Source organism: Otolemur garnettii, unplaced genomic scaffold, assembly GCF_000181295.1.
Source record: "Otolemur garnettii isolate 467f Iridium unplaced genomic scaffold, OtoGar3 scaffold00079, whole genome shotgun sequence".
Classification (NCBI taxonomy): domain Eukaryota; kingdom Metazoa; phylum Chordata; class Mammalia; order Primates; family Galagidae; genus Otolemur; species Otolemur garnettii.
The window spans coordinates 8,123,265-8,134,457 of record NW_003852474.1 but is presented as its reverse complement, the minus strand read 5'-3'; the positions used below and the strand labels follow the sequence as shown (position 1 = coordinate 8,134,457).

The 11,193-nt window shown below is 37.1% G+C and overlaps 1 protein-coding gene across 2 annotated transcripts in view; it reads left to right on the top strand.

Moving 5' to 3' along the window:
* Positions 1-11,193, top strand: part of EIF5B (eukaryotic translation initiation factor 5B) — an 81,768-nt gene that overhangs the window by 30,036 nt on the left and 40,539 nt on the right. For both annotated transcript variants that reach the window (XM_012807940.2, XM_003794337.3), the window contains exons 2-6: positions 2,249-2,374; positions 2,476-2,560; positions 3,435-4,110; positions 5,941-6,158; positions 6,528-6,678. In XM_012807940.2, the coding sequence (XP_012663394.1) occupies positions 2,249-2,374; positions 2,476-2,560; positions 3,435-4,110; positions 5,941-6,158; positions 6,528-6,678 (1,256 nt within the window). The remainder of the gene's footprint in view (positions 1-2,248; positions 2,375-2,475; positions 2,561-3,434; positions 4,111-5,940; positions 6,159-6,527; positions 6,679-11,193) is intronic.

Genomic DNA, 11,193 nt, shown 5'->3' with positions numbered 1-11,193 from the left:
GGCTTCACTGCTCACAGCAACCTCCAACTCCTGGGCTCAAGCGAGTCTCCTGCCTCCACCTCCCAAGTAGCTGGGACCACAGGTGCCCGCCATGACGCCCAGCTTTTTTTTTAGTTGCAGCCATTATTGTTGTTTGGCGGATCCAGGCTAGATTCGAACCCGCCACCTTAGGTGTATGTGGCTGGCGCCTTAGCCGCTTGAGCCACAGGTGCTGAGCCAGTAATAAAGTTTTAATGGAATAACTTTGGCCCAGGCAGGGGAAGTTCCCAAATGTCTGAAATATATCTAAGCCCACTCCTTTATATATGTATCTCCAGTCAATCACTTAAGTGTTGCTGATTCCTTATTGTTTATTTGTCTCACATCTTGCCTGCCATGGGTACAAGTCAGGTGCTCTTTGTTTCTCTTTACAATTACTGCAGAAACTCCCAAATGGATCTCCCTGCTTCCATGCTGGTCATGATTCCGCCCCAGCACTCATAGCAGAGGCAATATTTTAAAATGGCAAATTTGATTATGTCAACAGTGGTAAGAACTCTGGCTATAGTGTCAAACTTCCTGGGTTCACATCCCATGTGTGTCTTTTCTGATCTGGCAGATTTACTGTGCCTCAGTTATTTCATCTATAAAAAAAGAAGAATGACAGGGTTCAGAGGTGATGCGCAATCTCCTAGAAATATTACTAAAAATATACTGCTTAGTTTCCAGCCTCAGTTTCTGGTTCCCTATGTCTTGGATGGCATCAAGAAAAACATAAAGCACAAAAACTTGTTAGGTGGTTCACATACCCTCCTGAAGTTGCATTTAGGTTTTTTGTACTTAACTGTGTCTGATATGTATACCCCTTTTACCTAGCTACCCTCCTGAAGTTGCATTTCGATTTTGGTACTTAACTGTGTCTGATATGTGTACCCCTTTTACCTAGCTACCTTTTTCATTATATGGCTCAAGGCTTCTCCTTTGCAAAGCTTCTGACTTTCCCATTTCTGGATTTGGTGCTGTGGAAAGTCACCACCAATGCAGCAGTTCAGTGTTAAACTGTCTAAAATATACGACAAGATGGAACACATTTCAGTTCTGGCCAACTATTTATAAAAGCATGAAATTCATTTATTTCATAGCACTTAGCATTTTGCAGTTCATGGTTTACTAATCTGCTTTCTATCTTCCTCTACTGACCTTAAAGATAAATCTCATATCCTCAGTGTTTTGCTGTGTAATCTTTAATTATATTTATCATATAGTTAGAAGTTATTTCTCTTTAAAATTCTCTTAAGTAAATAAAGCACCTCTATATGTGTGTGTACAAGGCATCCATCTGTAAAGGCCGTGTTATGTGAGTTTTCTTGTGTCATTCATTTGGATTCATCTACTTTTGCTACTTGTACATTTTCTTTATTTTTATCTATTTATTTGCAGTTTTTGGCTGGGGCTTGGTTTGAACCCGCCACCTCTGGTATATGGGGCTGGCACCCTACTCCTTTGAGCCACAGGTGCCGCCCGCTACTTGTGCATTTTAAACTGACTGACCTTCTTGGTTTTCTGTAGGCTTTAGCTGGAACTTACCTGGGTTTACTCCAAATATTGGTAAATGAGGACATTGTACAATGGAAACAGAAATGAAACCAGTAATTTGAAAAATTGTGAGCAAGTGAAATTGTGAGCAGGTGTGGCTCTGTATTTTTGGTTGTCTTAGTGTTTTATTTAGTGAGTCATAACTAATTCATTTAGATTTGAATAAGTAGTCATGTTTTTCTCAAGGCATTGAAGTTTTGTGCATTTGACTTTTCCCTTTGGTAAAATGAGGTAATAGACTAGCTGATATCTAAATTTCCTTCCAGTTCTAAAATCTCTCCTGTTCCAAGTAAAAATGCACAAGGATCCAAAGTAAGATGTGTCTTATCTATTAAGTTCTTTTCATTTTACAAATAACTCCATTCAGACACAGAAAAACTCTTTGGTATCTACAAAAGTTAATTTCTTTTTCTTGATTACTCAGATTTTTTTTTTTTTTTTTTTACTGGAACTCTTCATTATAGCTCTTTGTGACTTGAGTGTAACCCAGAAACTCATTGAAGCAGATGCAGGGAACGTGATAGGTAGATACAACTTGTGTTTTCATGAAAGCATTTGCCAAATAAATTTCTCAGTATACTGCTAATTCTCTAAAAATGTTTAAATTTCTATGTAAGTGAATCTGATAGATTGCTCTTGAGTAACGTTTAGGTTATCTTTGTTTTCATTTAAGTGCCAAGGATGATATTGATCTTGATGCCTTGGCTGCAGAAATAGAAGGAGCTGGTGCTGCCAAGGAACAGGAACCTCAAAAGTCAAAGGGGAAAAAGAAAAAGGAGAAAAAAAAGCAGGACTTTGAGTAAGTATATTTTAAATATATTTGATATTTTATTAGTCTTTGTACTAGGTTCACTTAATGACTATGCCAGTACTTCAAAATGTATTTTAATCCTTTTCTAGTGAAGATGATATTCTGAAAGAGCTGGAAGAATTGTCTTTGGAAGCTCAAGGCATCAAAGCTGACAGAGAAACTGCTGCAGTGAAGGTGAAAGACAAATTGTTATTACCCATTCACGTCTCATGTTCTATTCATGTTTCCTGGGTTTGGTTTCGGTAAATTCATTTGGAAGCTTTTGAGCAGTGTACATATGTTAGTTAAAAGTTTCTATAAAATCTGGTACAACTTGGAAGGCTGAGGTGGGAGGATCATTTGAGCTTAGGAGTTTAACACTGCAGTGAGCTATGATTGCTCCATTACATTCCAGCTTGGGCAACAAGAGTGAAACCCCATGTTTCTTTGAGGGAAGAAAAATTGATGCCAAAGAGAGAAATGGGAATCTAAAGGTATTTTATAGTATGTTGCCTATTCATAAAATTGATGGATTTGGAGATTTGATGTCATCCCCATCTCCACCTTCAATTCTCTATGTAATAGTTCGTTTTTTGCCCTTTGACTTTGGATAAACCTCAGAGTAACGGGGGAAGTAACGTATACTTTTTACTGTTTCAGTTTTCCTTTTAGGTGCTATATGCCATTTAAAGAAATTAGTAAATGTAGACTTGTGATTAGTGCATATTTCAAAGTACCTGGATTCTGAAATTTGCGCTGAATGTGAGATGTGTCTGAGGCCAAGGCTGTCTGCCTTCTAGTGGTTGGTTGAGTTTTATATATATATATATATATTTTTTTTTTTTTTTTTGGGGCTGAGTTTGAACCCGCCACTCAGCATATGGAGCCAGCACCCTACCCTTTTGAGCCACAGGTGCCACCCAAGTTTTATATTCTTGTAAAAAAGACTGTTGTGAAATTATTTCAAGAGGCTTTTATGTGTACTTTTAATGAAAAATGTAACTCTGAGTGGTTTTAGTTATTTTTAAAAAATGAAACAATTCTATTACTAACAATGGAAACTTTTTAGCCAACAGAAAACAATGAAGAAGAATTTACCTCAAAACAAGATAAAAAAAAGAAAGGACAGAAGGGCAAAAAACAGAGTTTAGATGATAATGATAGTGAAGAATTGGAAGATAAAGATTCAAAACCAAAAAAGACTGCAAAACCGAAAGGGGAAGTGTACTCTGGGAGTGATGATGATGATGATTTTAATAAACTTTCTAAAAAAGCTAAAGGGAAAGCTCAAAAATCAAATAAGAAGTGGGATGGGTCAGAAGAGGATGAGGATAACAGTAAAAGAATTAAAGAACGTTCCAGAGTATGTTCTTCAGGTGAAAGTGGTGATGAATCAGATGAATTTTTGCAGTCTAGAAAAGGACAGAAAAAAAATCAAAAAAACAAGCAAGGTCCTAATGTAGAAAGTGGGAATGAAGATGATGACTCCTCCTTCAAAATTAAGACAGTGGCCCAAAAGAAGGCAGAAAAGAAGGAGCGTGAGAGAAAAAAACGAGATGAAGAAAAAGCAAAGCTGCGGAAGCTGAAAGAAAAAGAAGAGTTAGAAGTAGGTAAAAAGGATCAGAGTAAACAAAAAGAATCTCAAAAGAAATATGAAGAGGAAGTTGTAAAATCCAAAGTGACTCTTGATACTGGAGTAACTCCTGCCTCTGAAGAGAAAGGAGAGATTCCCACAGCTGCAGAAGGTTAGTATACTGTAGAGGAAAGAGCAGAAAGATTTTAATTTCTACTGACTCTAAGTTTGCAGTCATTATGCCCTGAGTAGCTTTGTTATTTGTCCTTGGTTATAAAGGTACTTTATTGTGGGAAGCCTTTAAAAAATTACATCTAAGTGCTCTTGGTTGATTTTCCTTTTTAAACATATATATGTATATGTACATATATATATATACACACACACAGTATAAAATATCTTACAAATGCAAATATGTTGACTGGAATATTTACAGAATTCCACTGTGAAAAGAACCTCTGTAATTTGACCACCCCAAAAGGACTGTAACAAAAAAACATATGGAGGTGGTCAGCATAAAGAAATAGGCCTATTGTTCTGATACAAATATGTGGTGCATGTTCATTCTTTGAAACTTAGATCAACTTAAGGAGGTGGTCACCTATGGAGGCTTTACTTTATTTATTGCTGTTGATAAAGACTGTGGGACTGTCTGACAAAAAAGTTATTCTTCCTTCTTACAACTCAGTGTCAGATAATGTCTTTGAATTCTTTTTTCCCGTCTTTAAAAATCCAGTTCAGTCTGTGAAATTTATAATTGAGACATATGTTCTTATGAAGTTGCTAACTAACATTGATAGTGTGTTTAAGCTAAAAACTTAACATGCTAAAATTAACATCTTTTTTTTTTCTAAGGCAGTCTTACTCTGTTGCCCGCCTCCGCATCCTGAGTAGCTGGGACTATAGGTGCCTACCAGAATGCCTGGCTAATTGTTCTACTTTTAGTAGAGACAGGGTTTCTCACTCTTGGGCAGGCTGGTATCAGACTCCTGAGCTCAGTTATCTTCCTTCCACAGTCTCCCAGAGTGCTGTGATTATAGACATGAGCTACTGTGCCTGGAAAGTTAACATCTTTTATGTAGTAATGAGCCCTAGTTTTTGAACCAATTAAGAAAAAAATAATAGCTTTAACTAATTTCTTCTTATTTAGAATATAGCTTTTTAAACACTGGAATTTTTATTATATGCTTATCTTTGAGGGAGAAACACCATTGAAAGTAGCTTCAGAACTTTGGTTTTAATTCTCTTGGAATATAATTATCTATATTTTTGTGTTTTATTCTCCCGATATTCCTTTAAAGTAGACATCATTCTTATCAACCTCATCTTACAGAAGTCAAACTATCTACAAAAGTATGTCGGAATTAATTCATTCTGTTCTATAGACCTTTAGATAGGCATCTATAACATGCCAGCTGCTCTGCCCAAGTACCATGGATTAAGAGATACTTTACTTTGTTTTTTATTTGTTACTTTTTGTGAGGCAGAGTCTCACTGTCACCCTTGGTAGAATGTTGTGGTGTCACTGCTCAAAACAACCTCAGACTCTTGGGAGACTCTCTTGCCTCAGCCTCCCCAGTAGCTGGGACTACAGGCACCTGCCACAACACCTGGCTATTTGTTTGTTATAGTTGTCATTGTTTTAGCAGGCCCGGGCTGGGTTTGAACTCTCCAGCTCAGGTATATGTGGCCAGCACTCTAACCACTGAGCTTTGGGTGCAGAGCCAAGCAATACTTGAGATACAACGTTGCCTTCTCATTGCTGACAGAATCCTTCTGTTTTCTTATATCGGTCAGGATAATGCAGACCAACACCAGCATTGTAGATGTCTCAGGAGGCCAGCGGTTAATCTGAACTGTTATGTACTCAAGAGTTTAGGCTACCTAGAGTCCCCCTAGCCTACTGCTGGTATCAGCCTTGCCCTGTTGTGGTCCTTGAATTCTGGCCGGGTTTTGCTTTCTGTTGCCATAGGAAATGACTATTTTTTTTTTTTTTTGGTAGATGACAATGAAGGAGACAAAAAGAAAAAAGATAAGAAGAAAAAAAAGGGGGAAAAGGAAGAAAAAGAGAAAGAAAAGAAAAAAGGACCTAGTAAAGCCACTGTTAAAGCTATGCAAGAGGCTCTAGCTAGGCTTAAAGAAGAAGAAGAAAGACAGAAGAGAGAAGAGGAAGAACGTATAAAACGGCTTGAAGAATTAGAAGCCAAGCGTAAAGAAGAGGTATGTTTTCATGGAATTGTTAATGTTGATACTGTGTTTAACTTAAAATCTATTCTCTATAAAATATCTTTAATCTTCTAATTATAAAAGTTTCATAGTTGTATGGCAGTTCAGTTATGTTATTATTTTGATATAAATAGCAAGATGAAGAGGTAGAGAAAAATCTTAATTTCCTCATGTACAGCTAGAAGTTGCTTATGTATCATTGCCAATAACCTAATGTGATGTTAATTAATAGTCTTGTGCAATATTTAAACTATTTTCTTTTGCAATCTCCTGACATAATAATGAAGATTGGGTTGTTTACATCTGAATTTTATAATTCATTAAGCTTAATATAATTTTTGTCTGACATGTGCTCTTTTATAGGAGAGACTGGAACAAGAAAAAAGAGAAAGGAAAAAGCAAAAAGAAAAAGAAAGAAAGGAACGCTTGAAAAAAGAAGGGAAACTTTTAACTAAATCCCAGAGAGAAGCCAGAGCCAGAGCCGAAGCTACCCTTAAACTTCTACAAGCTCAGGGTAAGTAGTGCTCTTAATTGACTGAACAGTCTGGATATTTCTCTCAAGCAGTTGTTACATCCCTATAATTTCAGAAGGAGAAATGAATTTGAACCAGAGAAAGAATTGTTAAGAAAATGATGTAAAAAAGTTCAATAAAAATGTATGGAATAGGTAATACAATTTCATTGTTTAAGAAGATGACTTCTATACTAGGACAGATTTATGTGTGAATGATAGTATGTCTATAAATAAGTGCTCCCTCCCCAAGAAAAAATAGAGATAATAAGTCACCATGTACCCATCATCCAGTTTTAGCAACTGTCAGCATTTGCCATTCTTACTTTGTACCCTTCCACTCAGTTTTTTGACTGGAATATTTTAAAGTGAATCCAAGACAGCATATTATTTTTTGCCCATGAATACTTTAGGATGTATTTAATCAATTAGGCAATTTACTTTTTAGAATAAATAGAATACATATTATTATATCTGACTGAATTAACTAATTATTTGATGTCATCTGATTTTTACTCCGTGTTTAATTATTTTCCATTTATCTTCAAAATGACTTTAATAACTGGTTAGTTCAAATCAGGATCCAGAAGAGATCTATACATTGCATTTGTTTTATATACTATTTGTTTCTTAATAGTACCAACACCACTCCCACTTCTTTTTTTTTTTTTTTGAGACAGTCTCACTGTGTCACCCTGGATAGAGTGCTCTGTCGTCACAGCTCACAGCAACCTCAAACTCTTGGGCTTAAGCGATTCTCTTGCCTCAGCCTCCCAAGTAGCTGGGACTACAGGAACTGGCCACAGCGCCCAGCTATTTTTTGGTTGTAGTTATCATTGTTTGGCAGGCCCAGGCTGGATTTGAACCCACCAGCTGCAGGTGCCAAGCCACCACTCCCACTTCTTATTTTTGGCATGCTATTTATTGAAAATATTGGATGACTATATAGAATTTCTGATACTCTAGATTTGCCTAATTGCATTCTTCTGGTGTTGGTGAATATGCTTCTTTATCCCTTGTAATTTCTAAGATCTAGTAACTTGGCTTCTTGCTGTTGCCTTGCATCAGGAGGCTCATGGTCTAGTTTTCTCACTTCTAGAGATGTCAAGATTGAATAGTGGGTTTAGGTATTGGCAGCCTTGTTCATTATACAAGTTCCCCATTGACTTTTCACCTAATAGTTTTAATGTCCAATAGATGGTTCTCCTATATCCATTATTACTTAGGATATTATGAGATGGCGATATTCTATCATTTCTTCTGCATTTATTAGCTAAAGTCTTTTCTCTAAAGAAAAACTTTGCCTAAAATACAATTCATTTAGAAAAGCCAAGATAAATGCCTAATGCTTTATCTTTTGTCAGCTTAAAAAACAAACAAAAAACCCCCAATTTTTTAAAGTTGGTATCCTAGCAACTCCAGAGGTGACCAGTGAGTTCAATTTCATTTTTTGTTGTATGGCTATCATTTTAGTTTAATGGAGTTTTATATAATTTATTTTTTTAACTCTTAAAGTTATTTACCGTTTTGATACTAAAATTGTACCATCTTTGATCAGTGGGGACCCATTCAGGTTATGTTTGTGACTTTTTCACATGACTACAGTGAAAACATAGTCATAAACACGTTTCTTTGACCTTTTCCTTGCTTTCTGACACAACAGTAAATCCCAGGATCATCTTGTACATTTTCCTCCCTAGACTTGAAATCAGCTGTTTATCCAAAGAGCTTGGTTCCTTTTAGTGGGGGGTAGTGCTTTGAGACCACAATCTGGGCATTTAATTAATTAAACCTTTGACAGGTAACATGATTTAAAACAGGGGTCCTCAAACTTTTTAAACAGGGGGCCAGTTCACTGTCCCTCAGACTGTTGGAGGGCCAGACTGCGGGCCCTGGGATGAGTCAGCTGCTAAGCAGGATAGGCAGCGGCGGCAAAAACACCAGGCAGGCCGCATGTGGCCCATGGGCAATAGTTTGAGGACGCCTGATTTAAAATAATGTCTTTGCTCCGTTGAGAAGAATATTTGGGAACCTTCCTTAATTTTTATTTCTGTATTCTACAGCTTTTTATATTACAGTCCTTTTGGTGCTCACACTGTAATTATACTAATAGTTACCATGTATTGTGTAACTAGTATGTAACTGATGCTACCATAAACCTTTGATATTGCCTATTTTTTACTCATAAAAAATCTTACAGATAGATTCATTACCATCTTATAGATGATGAAATGGTGACTCAGAGCTTAAAGAGTTTGTCTAAGGCTCTTGAGTTGAAATCTAAACTAATCTGTGTGACTACCTCTCCATTTTACATTGTATATTTGGGTATGAGCAGTAGCTGTAGAGAAATACAGTACTTAGAATTTCAGAAAGTATTTTTATTCTTGAGGATATAGCTTCTTAAAAAATGAAATCAAGTACACATTTTTTTGGAGACAAGATGTCTCATTCTGTTGCCCAGGCTAGAGTGCAATGCCATCATCATAGCTCACCGCAACCTCAAAAGTTCTAGACTCAAGTGATCTTCCCACCTCAGCCTCCTGAGTGGCTGGAAATATAGGCATGTGCTACCACACCTGGCTAATTTTAATTTTTTAAGGACTTATCATATCTGTAAGATGTTGAGTATATCTGAGTACAGGATGGTACTTACAAAATCTTATCTTTGTACATGTGACCATGCTGTATACTTGAACTAATTAGAAAAGGTTTTGGTAAAGAAGATTTTTTGATTCAGCCACCACCTGAATTATGAAAAATTCAGAATTAAGAGTTTCTAAATTCATAGTTTTTTCCTCTAGTTGTTCAAGTCTTGGCATAAGTATGAGCAGAGACTATTTCCAAATTCAATATTCAAAACTTAGTATAATTGGCTCAGTGCCTATAGCTCAGGCTACACTGGGGCTGGCAGGTTCAAAACTGGCCCAGGACTGCCAAACAACAATAACAACTATGATAACAGCAACAAAAATAGTCCGGCATTGTGGCGGGCGCCTTTAGTCCCAGCTACGTGGGAGGCTGAGGCAAGAGAATCGCTTAAGCCCACAAGTTGGAGGTTCCTATGAGTTGTGATGCCACAGCACTCTACTGAAGACGACATAGCAAGAGTGTCTCAAAAAAAAAAAAAAACCATAAGTCACATTAAATATCAAAAGTAAAGATAGCTCTCCATAGATTATACTGTATTCCAACATTGGTTACAAATTGACAAAGTAAAAATTTTCTTTGTACTTTCATTTACTTAGCATTTGGTATATTAAGGCCTAATAAGGAGACCAAAAAACTATGCAACTATGCAGTAATTTGAACAGGGACAGTGTAATATAATAAACTAGTAATAGAGGATTAGAGTAATGGGAACTTGTTTAGTAAGACTTAAGGAAAATAACAAAGAATATAGAAATAAAATATACAGAATAGAATAGAATATAGCAGTCGCTATACCTGGGAGTGAGATACAGCACCCAAGAAAGATCCCTTCCTAAATAGGTGAAGACACAGACCTCATGGAAGAGGGTGTCACTGTGGTAGCAATAAGGAGCCAAGGTGCTCTGTCACCAGAACTTGGTTTTTGAAGTCCGTCCTCTGAAATGCTGGCTGCTGTGGCTTATACTAAGCTGCAGGAACTGGGATCTAAAACAGCCGTCCTTTATACGAGTAGGTACTGGGGAAATTGCACCCCACAGAGGATTTGTCAGGGAAGTATACCAGAACACAGAAGATAAAACCTTTTTCCCTGTAGTATCCCTTGAGTGTCCACCATATGACCGCACTTCTCATTGTTCCACTTGACAAAAAAGAAACATTTACAAAGCCCATCTCTCTACAGAGCAGCAGACGAAGAAGGGCATCGTGCTTCTATAACCTTGATTATAGTTAGCACCCAGATATAATATTTGGTGACTATTTGAAAGGCTAAAAGCACTCATGAAGAAATTGGTATGGGACCAAGCAGCAAGTAATTGGCCAGTCTCAGAAATGCTGTTTTGATGAGTGGGTAGCCTTATGATGGTAATTAGAGGAAATTACAATTAAAAATAATGAACTTAGCATCAGTCTTTAGAATAGGCTTGGAAGAGATGGTCTCTCAAGTGGCATCTCTGACCCTGGTCTCTTTTCTTCCTTTTCTTCACAGTGTTGCCCAGTATCTGCCATCATACTGGTTCCCCTCTGTCTATTTAAAAAAGTCCAAATTTTGGCTCAGTGTCCATAGCACAGTGGTTACAGTGCCAGCCACACACACCAAAGTTGGCAGGTTTAAACCCAGCTCCGGCCAGCTAAAACAACGACAACTGCAATGAAAAATAGCTGGGCATTGTGGCAGGTGCCTGTAATCCCAGCTACTTGGGAAGCTAAGGCAAGAGAATCTCTTGAGCCCGGGAGTTTGAGATTGCTGTGAGCTATGCCATCACAGCTACTATACTGAGGGCGAGATGGTGAGACTCTGTCTAAAAAGAAAAGAAAAAAAGTCCTAATTATTTTAGCTTGACATAAGGCCCTCCAAGTACACTTATA